The sequence below is a fragment of the Ranitomeya imitator genome, chromosome 3 (genome assembly GCF_032444005.1).
Source record: "Ranitomeya imitator isolate aRanImi1 chromosome 3, aRanImi1.pri, whole genome shotgun sequence".
In the NCBI taxonomy this organism is placed as follows: Eukaryota; Metazoa; Chordata; class Amphibia; order Anura; family Dendrobatidae; genus Ranitomeya; species Ranitomeya imitator.
The window spans coordinates 137176430-137202434 of record NC_091284.1 but is presented as its reverse complement, the minus strand read 5'-3'; the positions used below and the strand labels follow the sequence as shown (position 1 = coordinate 137202434).

The 26005-nt window shown below is 40.2% G+C and overlaps 1 protein-coding gene across 11 annotated transcripts in view; it reads right to left on the bottom strand.

The window, feature by feature from the left end:
• MAP7D2 (MAP7 domain containing 2) overlaps positions 1-26005 on the bottom strand; it is a 155587-nt gene that overhangs the window by 8021 nt on the left and 121561 nt on the right. For 4 of the 11 annotated variants that reach the window (XM_069761496.1, XM_069761494.1, XM_069761495.1 and 1 more), the window contains 11 exons: positions 22766-22891; positions 20301-20452; positions 19897-20024; positions 16935-17149; positions 16085-16217; positions 13664-13868; positions 12922-13026; positions 10881-10934; positions 9761-9830; positions 5779-5968; positions 5028-5296 (listed from right to left, as the gene is read on the bottom strand). In XM_069761496.1, coding sequence (XP_069617597.1) covers positions 5047-5296; positions 5779-5968; positions 9761-9830; positions 10881-10934; positions 12922-13026; positions 13664-13868; positions 16085-16217; positions 16935-17149; positions 19897-20024; positions 20301-20452; positions 22766-22891 — 1628 coding nt within the window. In that variant the 3' untranslated portion in view covers positions 5028-5046. The remainder of the gene's footprint in view (positions 1-5027; positions 5297-5778; positions 5969-9760; positions 9831-10880; positions 10935-12921; positions 13027-13663; positions 13869-16084; positions 16218-16934; positions 17150-19896; positions 20025-20300; positions 20453-22765; positions 22892-26005) is intronic. The other 7 variants (XM_069761497.1, XM_069761501.1, XM_069761499.1 and 4 more) reach the window with 3 other exon arrangements.

Sequence of the window (26005 nt, the reverse complement as noted above, 5' to 3'; positions counted from 1 at the left end):
CCATATTAAAGAAGTTTATCAATGCTTTAGGCACTGCACAGGAATTATAGCAATGTGGAAGTAAAGAAAAAAAAACAACATTTTACTTTTTCCCACTAAAATGTTGATTTAGCCACAAATTTTGAATATTCACAAGACTAAACAGAAGAAATGGACTGTACAATTTGTTGGGCAATTTCTGCTGAGTAAGCAAATATCATGTGTTGAGGAAAACTACTGTTTGGGGTATGGCAGGGCTCAGAAGGGAAGCAGAGCCATTTGACTTTTGGAATGCAAAATTGTCTGGAATCATTAGAAGTAGCAATGTCATGTTTGCAGAGCCCCTGATGTGCCTAAACTGTCACCACTAGTGACCCAATTTTGAAAACTACACTCCCTCAAGGAATTTTTCAAGAGGTGGTAGTTACAGTAGCACCTTGAATCACTGGTGCTTCACCAAATTTTTTAATGTTGAGCCGTAAAAATGCAAAAATGTTGGTTTTGCCCCAAATCTTTCATTGTCACAAGGGCAACAGGGAAAAATCGACAGTACAATGTTTTGTTCAATTTCTGCTGAGTACACAGATACCCAATATGTGATGGAATACTATGGTTTGGGCACGCGGAAGGATAGCCAACTCAACTCTGGAGTTTTGGCTGGAATAGATTGCGGATACCATGTCACATTTGAAGAGCTCCTGCTATGCCAAAAACAGTAGAAACCCCCACAAGTTACCCCATTTTGGAAACTACACATGTCGAGGAATTCATATAGGGGTGTAGTGATCATTTTTAACCTTTAGGCGATTCACAAAATTGTATAAAATTTGGCTGAGTACATGGAAAATTACAATTTTTTCCACTAAAATGTTGCTTTTGCCACAAGTTTTTATTTTTCAAAAGGGATAATGGGAGAAATTGCATAACATTGTACTGTTCATTTTCTCCTGAGTACACCAATACCCCATATGTGCTTTTCTTCTGGAGGGTGGGGGGGGGCGAGGAGCCATGGTGCTTTTCCAGAGCCTTAGTACTACAAGTAACGTCAAAGACCACTATATTTCCATTGAGATATGATATTCCTGAGTGGGGACTTGCTTTTTTTGTGGATTGAGTTGAAGCTTTTATTGAAAACATTTTGCATAACATTTGGGATCTCATTTATCCTAAACTCAACGCTGAGGACTTACATTGGGGTTTCCATCTAAATCTCTAAGCGACGTGATTCAAATAAAACGCCTGAAGGAGCCACTCACTGTAATGAGGCAGCAGAATGACCCTGGACTCCATCTGGCCTCTGTTCAGCTGTGTCCTTTTCAAAGGTGCACAAAACTGTGGCTGACTGCACTTTTATGTGCACTTAAAAAGATGGACATGCCTGATCATAGGCAAGACAGCGTTCATAGTGCCTCCATCTGCCTCATTATAGGAAATCTTCCATCGAGAGTTCCATCTGAATCGCATATTTCATGGATTTCCACGGAAACCCAGGTGTAAGCGCTCAGCGTAGAGCGCAGGATAAAGCAATTGGTTTTATTTACTTTTTACGCCATTCTTCTTGTGGTATAAGTGATTAAAAGACTTTATTCTTCAGGTCGGTGCAACAGGGATGCCATATTTACAGTGGCTTGCGAAACTATTCATACACCCACCACGCCCCTTGGCATTTTTCATTTTGTGCTAAGTCACAACCAGGAATTTTGCTGTTTTTTTTAGGGTTTGCATCAGTTCATGTAAAGAACATGCCTACAACTGTGAACATTTGGTTTTCTTTTTATTGCGAAGCAAACAACAAATAGGACAAAATAACTGAAAACTTCAGTGTACATAACTATTCAACCCCCTAAAGTCAGTACTTTGTAGAGCCTCCTTTTGCGGCAATTACAGCTGCAAGGTGCTTTGGATAAGTCTCTATGAGCTTTCCACATCTTGCCACTGGGATTTTTGCCCATTCCTCAAGGCAAAACTGTTCCAGCTCCTTCAAGTTAGTTGGTTTCCTCTGGTGAAAAGCAATCTTCAAGTCTGACCACAAATTCTCAGTTGGATTAAGGTCTGGGCTTTGACTAGGCCACTCCAAAACACGTACACATTTCCCCTTAAACCACTCTAGCATTGCTTTAGCAGTATGCTTTGGGTCACTGTCTTGTTGAAAGGTGAACCTCCGTCCCAGTCTCAAATCACTGACAGACTGAAACATGTTTTGCTCAATAACTGTATTTTGTATCATCCATCTTCTCAACTCAAGACTATTTTCCCTGTCCCTGCTGCGAAAAAAAAAATCCCCACAGCATGATGCTGCCGCCACATTTCACTGTGTGGATTATGTTCTTGGGGTGATGAGCTGTGTTGGTTTGGCGCCAGACATAGCGTTTACATTGGTGGCCAAAACGTTTAATTTTAGTCTCATCTGACCATAGCACCTTACTTCATACATTTGGGGAGTCTCCCACATGTCATTTGGCAAACTCAAAACGAGCCTTAATTTCAGTGTGCAAGTAAAGTTTTTTTTCCACCCACTCTTCCATAAAAGGACAAATCTATGGAGTGTATGGCTTATTGTGGTTGCATGTATTCCAATCTCTGCTTGGGAACTCTTCAGCTCCTTCAGGGTTTTCTTTGGTCTCTGTGTTTCTTCTCTGATTAATGCCCTCCTTGCCCGGGCTGAGAGTTTTGGTGGACAGCCCTCTCTTGGCAGGTTTGTACCATGTTCTTTCCGTTTCATGATAATGGATTTAATGGTGATCCAGGGGTTATCAGAGATTGGAATTTTTTTTATTTGTTTATTATTTATTTTTTATAACCCAACCCTAACTTGTACTTCTCAACAACTTTGTCCCCGACTTTGGTCTTCATGGTTTTGTTTGGTAGGTGGTGCCTCTTGCTTAATGGTGTTACAGCCTCTGTGGCCTTTCAGAAAAGGTGTGTATATACTGACAGACCACGTGACACTAAGGCTACTTTCACACTTACGTTGTTTTGTATCTGTCACAATGCGTCGTTTTGGGAAAAAAAATCGCATCCTGCAAATTTGCCCACAGGATGCGTTTTTTTACCATAGAGTTGTATTGCCGATGGATCGTGACGTATGGCCACACTTTGCGTCCATTGTGCATTGGTTGCGTCGGATTTTGGCGGCCCGTCTGGAAAAAACATTCAAGGGAACGTTTTTCTGTGTGTTGCATCCTGCTTTTCCATCTGCGCATGCCCGGCAGGAAATCTCACTCTCTGTCTCTTTCCTGCCCGGGACTGCAGACGGAAATGTGAAAGCAAACACTTCCGTCGGTACGTCGCGCTGACGCTTTGTGACGGGTGACTACCGACGGAAATGTGAAAGTAGCCTTAGTGAAATGAAGTCCACCTGTGTGCAATCTAAGCATGTGCCATATGAAGTTAATTGCTTGCACCAGAAATTTTTATAGAAAAAAAAAAAATCGTGTAGAGTAGTTTTAAAGGTAGTGTGTTAGGTATAGCCGGTGTCAGTGTTTGGTGACGTCTGATCTCGTTTTAGGGGAAAAAAAACCCAAAAACTTATAGAGTAGTTTTAGGCTATGTGCCCACGTTGTGGATTCGCGTGTGGATTTTTCCATGCAGTTTTCCGCACTGCGTATTACCTGCGGATTTACCGCAGATTTCCTGCGTTTTTTGTTAGGATTTCACTCACGGTTTTACACCTGCGGATTCCTATTGAGGAGCAGGTGTAAATCGCTGCGGAATCCGCACAAAGAATTGACATGCTGCGGAAAATACACCGCAGGGTTTCCGGGTGGTATTTTCCACAGCATGTGCACTGCGGATTTGGTTTTCCATAGGTTTACATGGTACTGTAAACCGCATGGAAAACTGCTGCGAATCCGCAGCGGCCAATCCACTTGGGATCCGCAGCCAAATCCGCAACGTGTGCACATACCCTTATAGGTAGGGAGGTAACATTTTATTTTTCCTGCCTAAAAAAAAATACCTGCGGGAGGCTAAAATTCCGACAATACCTGACCAGTAAGAGGTCCAGGTACGGAATAAAGCTGTACAATCTGTGCGAGAGTACCTCAAGGTACACCCACAGATTTAGTGTCTACGAGGGGAAGGACACCCAAATTAACCCCCCTGAATGTCCCCCCGTCCTGGGGGTACATGCAAAAATTGTGTGGGAATTGCTGCACCCACTGCTGGATAAGGGTTATTACTTCTACATTGATAACTTTTACTCTAGCATCCCACTCTTCAAGGCCCTCTCTGCCAGAGGTACAGCTGCATGTGGCGCCCAAACAGTGGTTTTTCCCCACATATGAGGTATGAGGAAAAATGTTGCTGAAATATCATCTTTGTGACTAAAAAGTTAAATGTTCATTTTTTCCTTCCATGTTTCTTTAGCTGCTGTGAAGCTCCTGAAGGGTTAATAAACTTCTTGAATGTGGTTTTGAACACCTTGAGGGGTGCAGTTTTTAGAATGGTGTCACTTTGGGGTATTTTGTTTCATATAGACCCCTCAAAGTGACTTAAAATGTGATGTGGTCCCTAAAAAAATGGTTTGGTAAAATTTATTGAAAAAAAATCAGAAATCGCTGGTCAACTTTTAACCCTTGTAGCTTCCTAACAAAAAAATTATTTTGGTTCCAAAATTGAGCTGATGTAAAGTAGACATGTGGGAAATGTTATTTATTAACTATTTTGTGCGATATGACTCTCTGATTTAAGGGCATAAAAATTAAAATTTGGAAAATGGTGACATTTTCAAAAATTTTCGCCAAATTTCTGTTTTTTTTCACAAATAAACGCAAGTCTTATCGAATAAATTTTACTGCTATCATAAAGTACAACATGTCACGAGAAAATTTCACAATCACGGGGATCCGTTGAAGCGTTCCAGAGTTATAACTTCATAAAGTGACAGTGGTCAGAATTGAAAAATTTGGCGGGGTCAGAAAGGTGAAAACAGGCTGTGTCACGAAGGGGTTGATATTTATTTAACAATTTAAAAGGCAAATGCTATAATTTATCAACATGGCTAATGTGATGTGTTCCATCAATGAAAGTAGCACATTTCAGCTTACCCATGTTACACTGTGCAAATCAGCAAATAGCATTCAGTTTAGGTTCTTGACTAGGACTGCTAAATCCATCAATAAGATTTCTATTACAGTCATCGATATGTATGCCTTCACCGGCTATCTTGGAATATGTGGCTTGGCCAGTGAAGTCCAGCAGATCTTCTAAAGCTCTGGAATGATTAGTCCCATTGTGATCTAATGACACGCCGGGAATGTGCTCATTCAATGGTGAAAATTCCGGGATGGATATAAGTTCTTCCTTGGACACAGGACTGTGGACAAAAAATGTATATTTCTTTTATATTTCAATATCAAGAATGTTATTGTACAAAATGCTGCAATATGAAAACATAATATGTATTAGTCTTCCAAAAAAAGTGATACCCATGTTGGGTGGAAAGTATGACTGGGGGTGGGGGAGAAGCTAAAAAAGCGAAACTCATGGTTGGAGGTGGGTGGCATGATGAGATCTCCAATGTGTAGTTGGTCTGGGGGCTAATTAGTGATTAGTGGGCAGTGATATTTTGGGCAGTATGCATGTATAAGAAATCGTATATTGGGTAGTGTGTATGGATGAAGGCGGGGATGGAGAAATAAGAAAAAGTAATAGCCATGTTAGATGATGTGTGTGGAGGAAGGCTGAGAAAGTGCTACCTTCATTGGGGAATGTGGTACAAGAAAGTGACACCCATGCTGTGTATTAACAATTGTCATTTTTAATATACCAGTGGAAATCAAGACTTTGTGTATATACCTCACATCCATTGACTGGACTTCATCAATGGAATCATCCAAGCTGTTACATTTCCCTTCGAGCACATCAAGATGGATAGTACCCACAGCCGTCTTCAGGACACTTGGGAACAGTTCCTGAGGCTTTGTTTCAATGATGTTAACAGTTGGTACTTTATTTTGGGCATGAGCTGAAAATCCATTTAGATGGCCTGGAAATTCATTACATAAATAAAGAAAAAAAAAAGTTAGTTGGTTGTGTGTGACAGTATCACTGACCTTGTCTTCCACCCTTTCCATCATTATCACTCTTTTGCCTCAAGCCTTCTTTACTTTTTAATCCAAATATATTTCTATAGGTTCAGATCAAAAAGAGAGAACTTGCTTCCCTGCCCAACATATAGATCCTCCATGTGGAAAAACCTATCCTGGTCACTGTTTCTCTTTAAAGAGAACCTGCCATCAGAAAATAATCTATTGTTTAACTCAGGTTTATATTTAATTTTATATTTTTGTAAACATTTCATATTTTTTTACATTTTCTATATTTAAAACATATAGAACTTGTATCGTTTTCATTTATACGTCATCCGTTATTCAAACAATACTTGAAGATTTTGCATGAATCAGTTATGAAATGCACAGAATACCTAAACTCGCCAACGTTGATCATGGTCATATTCTACAACAGTAATAAAATACATAGTGTTCATCAATACAGCATGCCAGAGGTGATCAACACCAGTCTAGTATGACATATTAGAGACTATAATCGTCACCTATTATGTCAAATAGAATGTAAATACAGCCATGTGTCTCCTGGTAATCCCATTACTTACACGGCCTGTGTATGGCATGACTATACTCATACATATGTAACAGACATTGTGTGTCCTCCCTGTGAATACGCTCTTATATACAGCGTATAGGCAGTTGTTTATTTTTATGGTTTCGGTTCCTTCACAAATATCTTCGATTGACACTTATTATACACATCGTACACCTTCTCTTGATCTACGATATCACTGGCAACATGTTCAAGTATCTGCTTTCTATGTGACATAATGGTCTGAGCATTTTACACGCTATCGATTTATGTAAATTATTTTACAGAATATCAGCGTGACAAAGGTCCTGGATGACTGAAACGATGGCGTATTTAAGTGTTTTGTCCAATTTATAACTGGTCAGTTCCTTGTATACAAGAACTGAAAAAGCCACACAGGCATGTACTTGGCTTGGGGGTAGAATGTGCTGACAAATATTCCCTTTAAACATATGACAAAGTATTAGCAAGTCACATGTCGCGTCCCAGTCTTTGATGCAGGCTCAGGAGCCGAACCTGAATTTTTTCCCAGGAGATGATGACAGTCTTTCATGATCAGTAAAAGCCATGATGAGAAACAAAATAATCTCAGCAAAAAAAATGCAATAAGAAACGATCAAAATGTCTTATGTACCCCAAAATGGTATTAATAAAATAAGTCAGATCACCATGAAAAAAACAAGAACTCACATTGCTTCATCCAGCAAAAATTGAAAATGTTTAAAGTCTCAGAAAATGGCGTCACAAACAAAATTTTTCTTTACTACTTAAGTAAAAAAAACAAAGCAAAACAAAAAAAAAACCTAAATGTTTGGTATTACTAAAATTATACTGATCTGGACAATCATGGCATTGAGTTATTTTTACCATTCAAAACCGTAAAAACAAAGCAAAATACAATTGTGGAATTGTGTTTTGTTTTTTGTTTTTTTCCACAATTGCACAGCACTTCAAAAATTTTTTTCACGTTTTCAAGTTCATAGAAAGGTAAAATGAATGGTGCCGACTAAAACTCATCCCACAAAAAAAAAAATCAAGCCCACCTACAGATATATCAATGGTAACATAAAAATAGTTATGGGCCTTGAAAGAAGCGGAGGAAAAAAACAAAAGCGCAAAAATGGAAAAGTGCCATGTCGGTAAGGGGTTAAGCCTTTGGCTACACGGTATCTAGTTATCTAATTTTTTGTTTTTTTCACCATCAGAATAAGTATAAGGTCCTGACCATTCACCAAGATGCACGTGTCATCCAACAGATTGTGAATTGACTTCATGCCTTATTTAGGCTATGTTCCCACAATGAGCTTTTGGTGAGTATTTGAGATTTTCTGGAGCCATTAAGTATAATAGGTTACTTGCAATTTTTCCAAAATAAACAGTTTGTAAACCTCACCAAAAACTCATTCTGGGAACATAGCCTCATAGGTCTCTTTTGGGGGTTCTCACTTTTTTTTTTTTTTTTTTTTTAAATCCAAGAACAGATTTGCATGGTTTCAGTCATAAGTGACTGAAACCCCGATGTCGACTCTAATCACTACCATTAATAACAAAAAAAATAAAAAATACCCAATTTGTTTGAAGGAGTTAATGTTCAATATTCATTCTAATTTTGCTGCATGCAAATAAATTAAATTTTCCATATCATTATTTACTAGCAGGTCATATATGAACACTTAACTTTTATTATTATATTCCTTAAAACAAAAAGATCTCCCTATAATTGTGAGACCCTTTGCGTTTGCCAACATAAAAATACCACCTTACTAGTTATTATTTGACACATGTAGTGTCTTGAAAAAGTATTCATACCCTGTGCACATTTCCACGTTACATCCACAAATTTAAATCTGTTTTATTGGAATTTTAAGTGACTTACACTTCACAAATACTTGCTACTTTGTGTTGGTATAAGAAATGATACTAACACTGCACATCACCCTGAAAACAACATCCCTACCACCGAACATGGTGGTAGTATAATGTTGCAAGAGACTGGGGCGTATGTTCACTTTCCACCAGGACAAAGACCCTAAACATGCTGCCAGAGCTACAAGGGATGGTTTAGATCAAAGCATATTCATATGTGTGAATGCCCCAATCACAGTCGAGACTTAAATCCCATTGAGAATTTGTGACAAGACTTGAAAATTGCTGTTCACAGACGATCTCCATCCAATCTCACTGAGCTACAGCGAATGTGCAAAGAAGAATGGGCAAAAATGTCACCTCTAGATGTTCAAAGCTAGTGGAGACAGACCCCCAAAAGACTTGTAGCAGTAATTGCAGTGAAAGGTGGTTCTAACAAAGGGGCTGAATACAAATGCATGTCACAATTTTCAGATTTATATTTTTAAAATATTTAGAAAACCATGTATCATTTCCTTCACACTTCACAAAATATTTGCTACTTTGTATTGGTAAGTCACAGAAAATCCAAATACAATACATTGAAGTTTGTGGACGTAACGTGGAAAAATTCATATTTCAAGGCATCGTAGGTGATGCAGAAATCTTCAGATCACTGTATCTAGATTATATCATCTCGCTTTGTATATAAGATCTTCTGTCCATATAAAAAGATCTGAAGAAAGAGCAGGAGTGCTTCAAAACGAGTTGATAAATAAAAACAACATTTACATCTCCAATTTCCTACTGCATCTTATAATATTGGCAGTGTGGATTTATCTCTGCCTTTCTCCAGTTTTACATCATATTAAAGATGATCATACAGTGCCCTTCAGACATTATTCACCAGATCATGCTGCGGCTTCTTCAAGTTAAAAAAGGGGGCAATGGCCAATTATGGACAACGAGACTTACAATTATGGCCAAAAAAAAACTCAGAACCAAAAACATCCCTATTAGTATTATTTGCCAATAATTGGCCATTGTCCAATTAGTCCCTGAAAAAGCAGACGCATCATCTGGCGAAACATGCCAGGGTCGTGGGGTGGCAGGGTGATAATCTTACTATGGGCATTAGACCTTATATACAATGTGAGATGATATCATCTAGATGCACCAACATGTAACAAATGACTACTAATGCGGTAAAAGCTTTAAGCACCACTGAGGACACAGCGAAACATGAACTGAGGCAACATCCCCACCCCTCAAATACCACTTTTATTTCCGAAGCAGCCAAAGTCATTCAGATGGCTCAAGAAAGTGATTTTACCTTTTTCATCATGGTTTTCAATGGTTTCACTATTTAAAGGCAGCTGAACATCTGTTTTAGTCTCTTCCTTCTGGGATATAATAAGACACGTAATTGAGATAATCGTGCACAGAACGGCTTAGTCTAGAGGTTACACCATTGCTGCTAAAGGACTCATAAAAGCCACCATGTACAGTACTTACACTGACTTATTAGTTCCTTATGATCTTATATTGGACTGGCCGACAAATATTTTCTAACCATCGGATCAAATAGTGGCTTCAGAAAAAAGCAGCATTGCTCAGCTCCATCCCTGCGTACCATAAACATTACGTGTACTGGATATTCCAAGTTCATGTCATAATATTTTAATGCTATGAGTGACAATTAGAAATAATTTTTTTTAGTGATCGCATTACTGTGGTCTACAATGCATATTATAACCTAGCCTGTAATTCACCTGTATGACCTAGCTCCGCACTACAAGCTTGTCTCCACACCCCTTCTACTCCAGCCTGCCCTTCTTAAAGGGAATCCGTCAGCAGGTTTTTGCTATCTAATCTGAGGATGGCATGAGATAGGGGCTGAGACACTGATGTCAGTGAAGTGTCACTTATTAGTCTGTGTGCTGTTTCAGTACAATGAGTGTTTTATCAACAGAAGATTATCACTAAACAGACTGGTGCCTGCGTGAGCCCTGGTCCAATCACACCCCACCTGTGATAAGCAGCTCACTGTCAATATACAATGTACACAGAAAGCTGTGGTGTGGGCGGGGTTAGCTTTCATACCTCTGCTTTATGCTGCATCTAAAAACGGTGATTGTGTCAGAACGGCTGCACCCAGTAATCTAAGTGATACATCGCTGGATTCAGGGTCTCTTTTCCTACGTCCTGCTACTCTCAAGTGAGGTAGAAAAACCTGCTGTCCGATTCCCTTTAACATGCCCGTATTCCCCTCACCTCCATACAACCTCCCTAAAATTATATCCCATTTTACAATAACAGTTTACTATAACCACAGTTAAATATTTTGCTATGGTTTTGCAATGATCAGACAATGGCAGTGACATATGCATACCTGTGGTGAGCACAAGAGGTTAATTCTGCATTCTTGCAGATGTGTGGTTAGATACACGTACCTTGGACTCCATCACCTCACTCTTCCTTGTTCTTTTCATGATTTCATCAATCCTCTAGGAGCAAAAACATTTACAAATTAAAGATGTTTGACAAAGTGGAAGATCTGTCTGCTCTGTGAAATGCAGATGGAATGACAAGGACCGGTTAACATGGCAGATGACAAGGCTTTAACGGCCCAGGGTGTGCTTTTAGAACAGTTCACCTCATAAAGAAATGACTGTAAACAGCAGAAAAATTATGAAAATAAGCAAGAGCAGTAATTACTCGTTTTATTACAACTTCTACAAATTTGGTGTCAGAGCATTTGTAATGTGCTGAATAAAATTAACTTGGTAGTTTAATTATGTGGTAGAAAAACAAGCCTCATAATGGTGGAAATTGTTAGCATAAAAACCTGTTAGGAACTACTGGAAAAAAACATATATGAGCTCCAACAGCTGGCAAGATTTCCTACAATCAGGGCTAGTTTTAGACAAAGTGGGCAAATGTTTAAAGTGGGGCCCCAAATGTTCACATGGTGCACCATCAGACAGAAACATTTTGGTTGTATGTACAAGTGCTGAGTTCAGGCCGTTAAACAAGCATGATCGGCAACATTGAAGTAGTTAGACACTTGTTCCCGAGTTTCTTTACAACGGCTGAGGAAGAATGATGGGGACAAATAGTCCTCAATACAATATAATGCAGGTCCCATGGTCCTTGATAGAGTATACTGCAGCCCACCCTCAGAGTATAATGCAGCCTTCAGAGATAATGCAGCCCCCTCAGGGTACAATGCAGCCCTCTACACATATACATACCCACACCCACTATAATGCAGACAAACTCATAGTATAATGCAGCCCCCACACAATATAATCCAGCCCCCCCACAGTATAGTGAAGCCCCTTCCACACAGTATAATACAGCCCCTCATACACAGTATAATGCAGCCTCCCCACACAGTATAATGCAGCCCCCCTCAGAGTATAATGCCGCCCCCACAGAGTATACTGCAGTCACACACACACATAGTATAATGCAGCCCCCTCTGGGTATAATGCAGCCCCTCAGTGTATACTGCAGTCCCACACACACACTATATAATGCAGATGCACACACATACACACACAGTATAATGCAGCCCACCTACACACACAGTATAGTGAAGCCCCTCCCACACAGTGTAATGCAACCCCCACACATAGTAAATGCAGCACACACACACACATATATTGTAGCCCACACAGTACACACATACACGTATATACACAGTATACATATACAATACTCACCTCTCCTCCTCATTCCCCGTGCCGCTGCAGGCTCTGCTTGGTTCTCATCAGCTCCGCTGCGTCACAAGTAGAGCGAAAGTGATGGGAGAGGGAGCATCAGCCGACGCTCTCTCCTCCATCACTGCTTTCAACTATATCGGCGTCTATGATGTCGATAAGTTGAATGCACAATGTGGGATGGGGGCGGCGTTGGGCGCCACTGGCTGGGGGCCCCTCCCTGCCCCGCCTAGAAGGATATCATGTAATAGATGGGCACTATATAAATAAATATAACAACAACAAAATATAACGACAAAATATCAATATTCATGTCACTCTTACATATTCATGATTATATCTATATATAATATAATTATATATATATATAGATATAATCATGAATATGTAAGAGTGACATCAATATTGATATTTTGTCGTTTCGTTGAACTTTTAAAGATTTTTATTTGCTGGCACTGTGTATTATTTAAAACTCTATATTTCTGTCACTGACCTCCAAATCCTTAGCATAAAGTTAACTCAAAGTTCTGCCACCACTAGAGGGAGCTTATTGCATACTAAGTATACATTCGTCTCAATAACACCAATATGCCCTCTAGTGGTGGTTATAGTTATAATTGAAACCTATGCGGAGGATTTAGAGAAAAAAACCTGAAACTCTAACCAGTATAGAGAAATGTGAGAATACAACATAGGAAGCAATCTATTTAGGCAAATTTAATACTCACACAGATATTTCACATATATCTCAAGGTATACAAGTATATACCTTTTTTCTCTCCAGACGTTCTTGTTCTATCTGCTGTATGATTTGCTCCCTCTCAACTCTCAAAGATTCTGCTGCCTCTCTCGCCTTTACTTCAGCCTCTTCCTTCTGTAAAATCCATGATGTGGAGCATTGGTGAATTTAAAGCACGAATAAAATGTTTTACAAACAGCAACATCGTACAATGGCCTCCATAATATCACACTATATAAAATAAATAATGGAAAGCTGCTTAAAATAAAAATAATAATAATAATAATAATAATAAAATATTACACAAATATATATATACATATACACGTGCACGTTTGCTCGTAATTATTTTCTGTGTTATAAATTTCATAAATATATTTTATATAGCAGTAATGCAGTTTCAATTTCACATATCGAGTGTTTGCATACATCTTGGAACATTTTTTTTTTATTTCTATTTTTTTCCACTGTAACTGGAGCAGAGCCCCAGTTACAGAGAAACCAACTCCCTGCAGTGACAGATGTCACTAGCACACCTGATATTGGCATGCTAAGACCCGGCAGCTTTGCTATGCTGCATAAATACACAATAACCACAATAATGGGATCATCAGGTTCTACAGAATATTCGGCAACGAGTATTTGGTATCCCGGTGTGGATGTAAAGCATGAGGCTTTGTTAGGGTGTGTAGATGTGGGGGTCTTCTGTCCAGATGACACTGCAGTTTTTCAAGCGTCGGATGCTGCTTATATAATGTAATATCTCATTAACCTGTTTTTCCAAGTAGGCCTGTAACTGCTTCTCTTGTGCTTCCTTCCGCAGCCGTTCGTCCTCTGCTCTCGTCTTTGCCTCTTCTTCTAATTTCCTTCTGGCTTCTTCTACCTCTTGTTTTTTTCTCTCGGCCAGAAGTCGTGCTTCTTCTTCTAAGCGACGCCGTTCCTCGTCAGCCTTCCTTTTGGTTTCTTCCATCTCCTGCCTGTGCATGAGGATCAAAAGTGAGATACAAAATAAAAATAAAGAATATAAGAGTGTGCCACGCTTACCAAAAATAATTTATGAGGAAATATACTCAGTGTCACGATCAGCATTAGAGGGTTGGGTCCTGGGCAGCATGAATCAGGGACAGACTTGCAGACATCTATGTTTTATGTCGGGTTCAGAAAAATACTGACATCGTGCACGTGACTGATTGTGATGCTTGTAAGGCTGCATTAAATATGCAGGGAGGAAGAGGACTAGAACCCTAGCGCCACCTATTGGAAGCAGAAATTCTAAAAGTAAATATCAACCCTTAAATGAGTTTTGCAATATGACTTTGGAAAAAGCCAAACCAGATACTCAATTTGCAGACACAGTGTTTTGTTGTGCTGCCCCTCATCGGTTATTTAATTTCCCAGAGGAGCATTGCAAGGCTTAAAAGTCTCCTCACAACAGCATGTCAGGCTTGACATGTCACTCTCCACAAGGAGAAACATTACCCCTTGGATCCCGGTCAGAAAGCCTCTCACCCAGTCAAACCAGATCTCACACTTTGTACTGACGAGGGGCAGTACCCTGAAACACAGTGTCTGTAAACTGAGTATCTGGCTTGGTTTTTATCCTAAGTCACGTGACAAGGTTCATAAAAGGGTCGCTATTTACTTTTAGGACTGCTACTTCGAATAGGAGGCACTAGATTTCTAGTTGAATTCTTCTTCTCTGAAGCAACAATTTGCATATTTAATTTCCCAGAGGAGCATTACATGCCTTAAAGGAGAAACGTTACCCTTTGGATCAAAGGCTGTATTGACACAACTGTGTGAGTGTTCCTATCCGAGAGAAATCGATTTTTTTCTCAGCTGTCATTTTAGGTTTTTTTTTAACCATTAACTCTTACTGGATCAATTAAATGGGTGAAGGTCGGATGGAACAACAAAGTACAAAATTTGTCTTCCGTGCTTCATCCGTATCATACGGATCCCCATAGACTTTAATCGCAGAGTCTGATCCGCAAAACGGATGAGAATAGGACTTACTCCAAGTCTCACGGACCGGAGACATTGACCCGTAGACTTTCATTGATCCATGCATGAATCGATTTTTAAAAATGGATCTGTGTGCCAGTTGAGAAAAAAGAAAAAAATGGACAGCACACTGACTGAAAACACGCTCGCTTAACCTAACCTAACCTAACCTTACCCTGAAGGGCTGTGGTGTTTCAGAGAACGGGGAAGAACAGTCATCTAGACTGCAGGAACAAGCTGACGAGGAGCCACCTAGATACCTTTTCATTGGGCACCTGGCTACTTTTTAACCCTTTAAAAAGGTGGCCATTTTTGGGCAATGGAACTAAGCAATTTTATTTTTTAGTTGTTCATCAACTCCATGCAAGGACCATGGATACCAACCTGACAAACTACATAAACCTAGTTTTTATGGAATGAAAATGATTTCTGAGGTGCCCCTATTTGGGATCTGATAAGTTTTAGTTTTCTGCTGGCATTGCCTTTTGAAGGCTTGTCTGTTGCAGGGATATCTATCTATCTATCTATCTATCTATCTATCTATCTATCTATCTATATATATATATATATGTATGTATATATATATATATATATATATATATATATATATATATATATATATTCCCCAGAATAAACCCTAAGAATATTGAACCTTGCATCAAACTTCATATTATCCTTATATTATACTTCTGTACTAACAACCAGCCACCCTCATCCATCTCCTAAAGGTTCATTCAGACGTCACTTTTTCCACGTATACAAAAGATGGTCTGAGTTTTAATATTTTTTTTTATCACAGTTTGGTCAGTGTTAAACAGCTTTTCTCAGATGAAAAAAAGCAAAAAAAAAAGTGAAGGTTTAAGCTTTTCCCCCATCAAACAATCCATAAAAATCAGAGAGCACACAGAGGCCGCACAAGTACGGTCTGATTTTTAGATAGCACCATAGACCTGCATTGCATGGTCAGACTGATTTGAAACTTGGATCAAAATTGGACATGACGTGGTAATTTTGTGAGGATCACTCAGTCCGTGAAAAATCCATGTACATGTGAAGAGCTCCATGTTACAATAGGTACGAAATCTATCTGAGAAAATGTGTATGCAAAAAAACCTCGACAACTGAATGAGCCCTAATACAACAGCAAAAACTATAAACATATTGAGCTTCTAAGTTACTCCGGACACACCGCTCTACTTCTTCGCGTTCACGTCTCTCCTGTTCTTCCTGCTCTTTCTGCAGACGGGCTTGACGCCTTTTCTCTGCTAGGATTTTTGCTGCCTCATCTGCGTCAGTTGTACCCGCTGTCATCTTGCTGAAGCCTAAAGACGGGAACAAAATATTCTCAATAACAATGCAAGTCTTGGGGTATGCTCACTCCAGGGTATAACACAGCTGAGTGCTATCTGATGTTTTATCGGATAGCCCTCGGCCCAATGTTATACTATGGGGCAGTGCAGATCAGCCATTATTTTATCATGCAGATTCGACATGAGAAAACAAGCGTGCGGCTCCGGTATTCGGATCACACACACCCATACAAGTCTATGGGTGCGTGTGAAACATCGAACTGCGCTCTGATATCATCCAAGTGCGGTCTGATAGACCTTCACTGAGGCAATGGAGAAATCACGTTCTCCGTCTTCTCCACACCAGTGATGCGATTGTCTCATGAGAGAGAATCTGGTGATACTCTGATCAAACTCAGAGTCTGAGCCGATTATGGTCATTAGCATTATCAGCCCAATTCCCTCTCGTGAGAGAAGGTACGCCAGTGTGAGCGATCCCTTCATGTGTTCGTATAAAGAATTAAAGGGACCAAACCTTCCATTCACAAAAGGATTCTGGGTTTTAGAGATGATTAAATGTAGTCTCCTCATACTTTACACTATTGTTCTACACCACAGCAGCCGTTAAATGGATACATTTCAACCCATTAATTTTTGTGCTTTCTAATTCCATCACTTCACTGTTGGAACATAATAATATTACTAATTACAGGAAGACACTTTTTGTTATCTTGACTATTAAGCACTGACCTTCATTTGTTTCTTTCTTCTCTCCAGGGGAAGCAGCTTTGTCAGGTTTAGACTCCGCCGGATGTTCTTCTGTTTTGGGCGAGGTCTGATGTTTCTCGGCCTTCTTCTTTGGTGTATCCTGGCTCGGACTTGGACTCGATTTATACTTGACAGGGGATGCTGGGTGTTGCTTGTTGTTCCTGGCTGGGGAATGCGAGTAAGATTTGGAAAGCGATCTGAAAGTGAGAAGATACCAAGTTAGACCGAAGTATGTGAAAACATAGAATCGTTACAGTATTGCTATTCAGTTACAAGAATGACAAACTGGGTATGTGCAATGGTTTCTAAAGTAACAAACCCAGAGTTCGGCATAGGGGCAATACCTCTTGTATTGTACCTCTTCTTGCAGATGCCAGTGTTTAGGGGGCATAACAAGTTCCATCTTTGGGTTTAGCAATTTAGGAGCGCTATGGTAAAAAATAATTATTTATACATAGCAGCCTGTAAGTTGGTTCCCATTTAACACTGGATCGATATTCAAGCTGTATAATACCAAAAAATATAGTTTCCTTTTTCTTGCAATCAGAATTGGAAAATAAAAAGGCAAAAAAAAAAAAAAAAAAAAAAAGACACCTTTGTTTTAGTTACTAATGGCATTTCCAAAATGATAATTCTCGAGCAGTGATTATTGGTTAGACCGTTGCTTTATTATTACTGTTATTCCTCCTGAAAGCATACACTCTAGTCAGTCAAGCATGTTCCTTCAAAGCCTACGTTGGGCTAAATGTAGCGGGACGAAAGAGACCGAAAAGCCCTCTACTTAAAGGAAATACATAGTGGATGCTTTCCTGAAACGGAAAGTACTTGCAAGCAGCATAATACAAAGAATAGCAGGTTTACCCAGAATCCTTTGCAGTAGGCGGAGCTATGCAAATCATCTCTTTCCACCCCGCAGCAATCCGCAGCATTGCACGCTTGGCGGTTCCAAGCGCTGTGGATTAGACAGGGGTGGAAAGAGATGATTTGCATAGCTCCGCCTACTGCAAAGGATTCTGGGTAAACCTGCTATTCTTTGTATTATGCTGCTTGCAAGTACTTTCCGTTTCAGGAAAGCATCCACTATGTATTTCCTTTAAGTAGAGGGCTTTTCGGTCTCTTTCGTCCCGCTACATTTAGCCCAACTTGGGTCTCTCCCTAAGGTGGCTAGCATATATGTATCGCTTGCTCACCGAGCCCCACTCCATACAGCCAACCAATTCCAGCCCTGTGCTGATGAGGGCCTAAAGCCCGAAACACGTGTCCACAGGTAGGAATTGGTTGGCTGTGTAAATTTAGAAACTAATCCGCAGCATTGCACGCTTGGCGGTTCCAAGCGCTGTGGATTAGACAGGGGTGGAGAGAGATGATTTGCATAGCTCCGCCTACTGCAAAGGATTCTGGGTAAACCTGCTATTCTTTGTATTATGCTGCTTGCAAGTACTTTCCGTTTCAGGAAAGCATCCACTATGTAGCACCTTCAAAGCCTGACACTGCTAGGACTAGACAATGTAAGACTATGTGAAGCCTCCTTTTTTACAAGGGAAATCTGAATGCCCCTTTGCCAGTTTATAAATTTCATAGAAAGGAAAAAATGAATGGTAGAACACACAGCTTTAAGAAAAGAAGTTTTAGTAACGACTTTTATTCTCCATAAACTAACAATGCTAAAAACAGAAATGCCATTGCGACGTACAGGTCGTCTTTATAGAAACACTCCTCCTCCTCCCAAGCACGGTGTACTTACAATTGCTCATTTTTTGTTTCTACTCAGCTAATTGTCCTCTTTTCCATTAGGTCTTTGACATCACTTGATTAAATGTAGTCGAGATGCTGTGGAGCAAAACAGGTGCAAAATAGGGTCTTACCTGTTAACGAAAATGGGATCAAAATAAGGAAGTATTACGCTCACTTGATTGAGCTGCAAATTTGCAACATATTAAATGTATAAGACAGCTGCAGCAGGACACGGGTCAAAAGACCGAAGAAAATTGTAGATCCTGGTAAGATGTGTCTGCACCTGCGCTGCTGATGATTTTATTTCATGACATGAATGTTTTTACCCATTTTTTTTTATTGAATTTGCTTATTTAATTGTTATATATTAATGTAATTAATGCATTTAATGTTGTTGGTATTTTTATAAAATGGTAAGTTATCTCTGTTTGAAACACTAATACATGAACTTTGAAATGTTATGTGCCCTGTTTGGCATTTTTTTTCAAAATGATTGCACATAAAACTGTTCAGACTCTACATGATACCCATTAGGTTTAGTCCTGAGGACGAAGTCCTGTGTGACTCTGAAACGCGTTGAGTTTAAAATCTGTCCAAATAAAACTTTTTCAAAGAACTTCTCTGATATCCTGGAATCTTCATCAGCATCACATGATTAAAAACAAACTAGCTTAATACTTCTTAGCTCTATGTAGAAACCGGATAGCTTTTTCCCCCTACATTAATCATTAGAACTGCAATTCTACATCACTGAAAAGTCCCTGTCCGCTTCGCTCCACCCCCTATTCAACTCCTGATCCAGCTGCTCAGCTGGCAGGGACTTTGCAGTGATGTAGAATTGTAGTTTTAATGATGACTCACGCACAGAAAAAGAGTCTTCCTGTTTCTACACAGACTAGCTGAATCCTTCTAAGTTCTCTTTTTAATCAGATGATGTCATAAACCAAATGGAAAAGAGAATAATTAACTGGGTAGAAAGGCAAAAAGAGCAATTGTAAGTACACAGTGTTATATATATATAATATGATGACTGCAATATATTAAGAGGATAAAAACTTTGATGGGAAGAGGAGGAGGAGTGCTTCTTTACTAGCAATGCTTGAGGCCAAGTTGTATGCATATGTATTTAATGTTGATATAAATATAAGGGTACAGATAAGTCTACGGAGCCAGCTCAGCCTAGACAAATATATGGGACGGGTGTTCATACTTCGGTGTGGCAGGAGACGATGATCTCTTGGACAGTGTTGCAGGAGACTCAGACCTTCGAACTGGAGAACTTAAGGCGCAGGCTGGCACAGGAGTTGATGATCGCTTTTCTCTCTTTAACTTTTCTGGCTATAATATTGCACCAAATGAGAAAATATTAGGGTGGAGATGATAAAGCAATAATAAAAGACGCATAATATAGTCTAGGAATACAGGTCATACTCTGAGATGATGAGTAACATGCAAACTTCTGGTGATTGTTTCTTAGGTTTAAAGAAAAAAACAAACCCACAAACAACAAAACTTCCACCTTACTGTGACAATTTGGGACAATTTTCCAAAGTCTTAATGGATTATGAGAGTATAACCAACATGAAGGCTGCAGAATAGAAGGGGGTCACATACTTGTATGGACTCTGGAGACGTAGGGGTCTTGATTCCCTCAGTTCCATTAGGAGACGTTACGGTCTTTCTTCTATCGGCGCTCCGAGCAGGTGAAGATTTGAAAGGAGATTTAAGAGGGCTAGCAGGGGCTACACGAGGACACACATGGAAGACTAAAGAGTTATAGTGTAAAGCCAAGAGGTAAAGGAACATATAGGAAGAAGTTCATGGAGAAAAAGAAAAGGGGAAACACATAAATGTGTAAATAACAAGTCCATTTTAGTAACGAGCTGTATCACATTGCACTTTGTTATTTCTCCCATCTCATTGCCTATAGATCGTGTTTATATTGGACACAAGTTTGTGAGATTCAATACCTGGAGCTTAAACAAAGACGCACTATGAAGGGTGGTCAGGATCATTAATTCATCTGGAAGATGTCGCCATCATAGAAGACTAACAAATCAAAACAAACCAAGTATTCAGCTCTTATTCATACCGCTTGCTTACATCCTCCAACTACGCCTGGTAGCCAAGACCACACATATTCGATTTAGCCTGTGGACTAGTAACGTGGATGTGCCATTATACTATACTGCTGCTGTTTGGCTGGGGCTACAAGCCAACTTTGGCTGCCATACACGTCAAGCGGGCCAAAGTTTGCGCTATGCCACTGCTACATTGCAATGCGCTGTAAATGAATGTGGTCGCTTTGTGATCAGCAAGTTGCTGCTATCACAATTAGGCTGTGAACAATTTTACAAGGATAAAAAAAAATGTACGGTAACTCAAAAGAACTATGAATGAAGAAAACAAAAAAAAAGTTTGAATGAAGAGATAAAAATTAAGTAATAAATGAAATACGGGCTGATTACAGGATATGCCAAGGAATTCACATCCAAGAGACACAAGGTTTAAGGACTTGTTTTTGTTTGGTACTATTCCCTCTAAGTTAGGGGTGGACAAGTAATTTTTATACCGAGCCTCATGCGACACTGACTGTGGTGGAGGGACAAACCAAAAAACAAACTTAATTCAATATTACCATTATTATTAATTTACAGTAATGTTAATTATGCTGAATAATAAAATGTCATGTTGACAAGCTGCCACTGCTAATACATGCCGCGTTAGGGCTTATTGTATCATGTATTATCAGTGGCAGATAATCAAATCCATATAATTTCTCTTTTATAAATCATAATGGTTTGTTATTCAGCCCTTGCACCTTGATCAACAGCTCCACCTGCACAGCCCCTCCACATACACACTATAATGCCCCACACCAGTGGCGTAACTTGAAACTCATGGGCCCTGATGCAAAAGCTCCAACGGGGCTCCCAAATATTTCAAATCTTTAATAGCAATAATCTTTTTCTATAGGCCAAAGGGACTTTTAGTGCCCCCTAGGCTCCAGGGCCGGGTGCGATTGCAACCCCTGCACCTGTTGTAGTTACACCCCTGCCACACACACACACACACACACACACACACACAGTAAGATGGACCCCACACAGTATGATGGACCCCACAGGCACACACACACACACAGTAAGATGGACCCCACACAGTATGATGGACCCCAAAGGCACACACACACACACACACACAGTAAGATGGACTCCACAGCCCCCCACACCCACAGTATGATGGACCTCAAAGCCCACAACCGAAATACACTGTATGATGGACCCCATAGGCCACACACATGCCTCTCACGAGCCAAGACAGCCAAAGGGCTGACAAGAGTGGTCCACGGGCAGCATCACTGCCATCTGCATCCTCAGAATGATGCAGTGACATCATTACATCGCATCTGTTGTGTGATCAATCAGTGCTCTGGGCTCATACTGTGCATAGGGGGCTATGTGTGGACTCGTACGGCATATAGGAGAGTGTCAAAATACTTAATTCTGCTCAATAATAAGTTATAATTATTATTCTATATTAATATTAATTGTAATTTTAAATGTTAATACTCAGTAAAAATTAATTTCAACTTATTTGTTCAGTTTGTTCAGCCCTCCACAACAGTTATGGTTAGTTGTGTAGCCCTTCTGGAAAATTAATTGCCCACTGCTGACATACATTTTCTGTTCATTTTGTTCTCATTTGTAGACCTAATACTAAGAGTGTATATATCCCCATTGTTTTTGCTTTTGATACTCCATATAATCCCCAGAGTAATATTCCCCATTATGATGAAACTTTCATAATTTCTGCTATATTCAGGGCAGCATTGTTGCTTAGCAGTACGGGGGTCCTGGTTTCAAATCCAAGGACAACATCAGTAAGGAGTTTGTATCTTCTCCCCGTAACTGCGTGGTTTCCTCCCATGTTACAAATACATACAGAGAGGGAATTTGGATTGCGAGCCCCACTGGGGACAGTGATGATGATGTATGTAAAGTGCTGTGGAAATTGCTGTTTCTATATAAGAAAGCATAATAAAATATATGAATCCTCCGATTTCCATCCCACATTACCTGACATGTCATGGCATGGTTCGTTAAGCATGGCGGTACTCCTGCTTCTGATTAAGGAGGAGTGTGTTGGTGTGAGCAATCGACTGACAATGAAATTTTCCATAGGGCTAAGGTACATGCGATGGGCTAGAATATGGAAGCAAAGTAATGAATGTTAAAACATAATATGAAACACTGCGTTAAACAAAATGAAATCTGCGTAAAAAAAAAATACAAAAGGATGATGGAAAATGAAAGATGCAAAAATAAGAAATTAATAAAACAAAGACAGGTCAACCTATTGCTAGGGAACTTTCTGGATTTACCCCAAAAATAAACATCTTAAATCAGCAACCAGTGCGGAGTAAACTGGTAATCCATATCTCAGCAGCACACCTCATCTTTATAAGTGGTCCAGAAAGATGTACTGCGGTTCTGGCACCTACACGTGCTCCCGCGATCAATGCTCGGTTCAGTCTGCTGCACCGCACCAATAACAACAGGCACTGCGACACATCCGAAAGACGTGTCTGCTCCTCTCCTCAAGGTCACACATTACATGCCAAATACAAGGGAATATAAAGGATCTAGTTACATCTGGATGGTAACAATGACTGGGGCACTGGGAACTGGAAACGTACTGGTCTTATGGACTCTTATGAGTGATCTGTCCATATACGCACACACGCACGAGCTGACTGATGGGCGCATAAATGACCCAATTTGTGTGCACAGTGCCTTGGTTTTACAAGTATAGTCTGGATGACAATAACGTAGTTTAGATTTCATATATTCAATATTTGCATGTATCTTGGTGCAAACAGGGTGCTGCAATTCTCTTTGTGCCATGCACGGAAAAGGTGCGCTTGGGACCTTGTCTGGTGCACTGCTCCAACTTAATACAATCGGTATTTATTCTTTCTAGATATTTTTTATTTCATTATTTGCATCTGCTTGACTATCAATAACATCCGCTGATGCAAATTTATGCTCTGCATTTGGCATACAACATGTGATAGCAATTTGCAGTATAGCTTTATGATATGTCCATATAGCTCAACAATGCATCACATATGACTACTCTAACATGACTTCATGGTAAATCTAATTACATATTACATATTCCTACATATATATCAATAGGTGTCGCAGAACATGAATTTTAAATTGCATTACTGCCATATAGACTATACTTATAAAACCCAGGTACTGTGCACACAAATAATAATGCAGTTTACAATCTTCCTAAAACATGTGTAGCTGTAACAAGTCACTTGGCTCAGCAAAGGGGCCCAGCCTTCTCCGTTTCAGAGAAGAAATTCACACCTTCACCAGAAAGCAGTCTCCAAGCTCCTACAGGAAGACCCCCTGTGGAGACTATGGGGTCTAACTGCTTTGTTGAGTCATCTATGATTTTACAACGAGAATATGGACTTATTGTACATCCTCGCCACACACAGGTTACATTTTCGAGATGTCTGGAACAGGCCGTACGCATTCCAGGGTCTCAGTCCATTCTAGCACCCCAGGGTGGGGCGATATGTAGAATGGCTAGAAGGAGCCAGGTAACAATGCTGTGTTTGATCTCCAAGCATAACGGGGGCCCATATACAACGGCGCAAGAACCACCACCCTATGACGTTCCGTTGGGAAGTTATGATCTTTCTATAGGTTTTGGGAGATGCAGCTACAAACCTCACTTCGAAAATGGGGGCCACCGAGTAACATGTTGTGAGAGAACTAGGAATCAGCTGGCAGCCCATGCCCCCTACGACCCAGCGCACATACGGTCGAGCATCAAACCAGTAATTGACCTGATCCACCTGCTCATATCTTTTGTAGTTCACCCGTATTTGCATATCTGACCATTGTATATGTATACTCATTGTGTTTGTACTGTGTAATGTCTAGTGTGCCCCTAAGGCAATTAAATATGTAACAACATTGGGATGCTCTCATCTCGATCTACGAATCCACATGTCCATATTCTCGATTTAACTTTCCACGCTACCGAGGCTGCTTTCTGTCCCCGATGTAATCCAGTTAATGGACTGGGTTATATCTAACGAGGAACTGGTGGCAGTCCTACCGGTCTGAACAGGCGCTGTTTCACTGGTGTTAGTGAAAAGGACCTCTCAGCCTGTCAGGGTTGTGGGTGAGTGTGGTGCCACATCAGTGACTGCGTGGGCTGCATCCTCTCACTCCTCTTGCCTCCCTGGGCCCGTGTAGACAGGGGGTGTCTATGTAAAACAGTACCAAGCTGACTTTACGTGTCCCCCAGGGGGTGGGGCATGTCACGTTGGTTCAAGTGGGGAGGCTACACTATGTGATCCGTCTGACTTAATAGTGACGTCAGGCAGGGTGGTGACGTGCGGATTCATCACGCTAATATTTCTGAGTTTGGTGAATAAAGGGTTACTTGGGATATATTGACATATGATTCTTGGGGGACTTATTATGTGAGGTCTAATGAAGGTTAAAAACAAAGAACGTTAGATAAACTTTATAGTTATGGTACACAACAGCTGGTCAGAAAAAAACATTCTTTCAAAAAAAAAGTAAGGTGTCAGCGGCAAATTTCTAGATGTGCTCACTCACAATGGAATAAGACAATCATGATACAGATTCATTTTTACTTTGTTCTTTGCAACTACATTATATGAAAAATATGCTTCACACATGTCAAAGGGTTTGCCATATCCAGCTCCTTCATAGACTGCTGTGTGCTATGCTGCCAGCTTGTGGAGTTGCTTAAAATAACATTTCAAACCACAAAAGAATATTTACCGGTAATACATTAAATGAAAGAATATACACTGGCGCTATAACTGTAGATGTGAGCTACACAAGTGCCGCTGGTACTCCTGTCAGATGATGTGCCCAATCCGACAAACAAGAATAAAAGACCAGTATAAACGAATAAAGAGTACCGCGCTACAAGTGACTAGGGCTAAGTGCCGTCCGTGATCCCAGCGTAACGACTCAAAACTCCCTATGGTCGCAGATGGCAACTAATGCTAACTGACCAATTTGCCAATTTGCATATACTTAGAAGAGGAGAGGTGTATTGACCTTCTGTGTGCGTAGTGCAACTGCTTGTGGCTCTCCTACTGAGCTTGTAATATTATACTGGTACACCGCATTAGTAGATGGTAACTAGTAATATTCCGTTACCTACTGAGTGCCGCCGTATGGGGATCCCGGAGCTGCTGGGCTACTTGCGTTGGATTCAGCTGGCTGGTCAGTACATCTAGAGGTCCG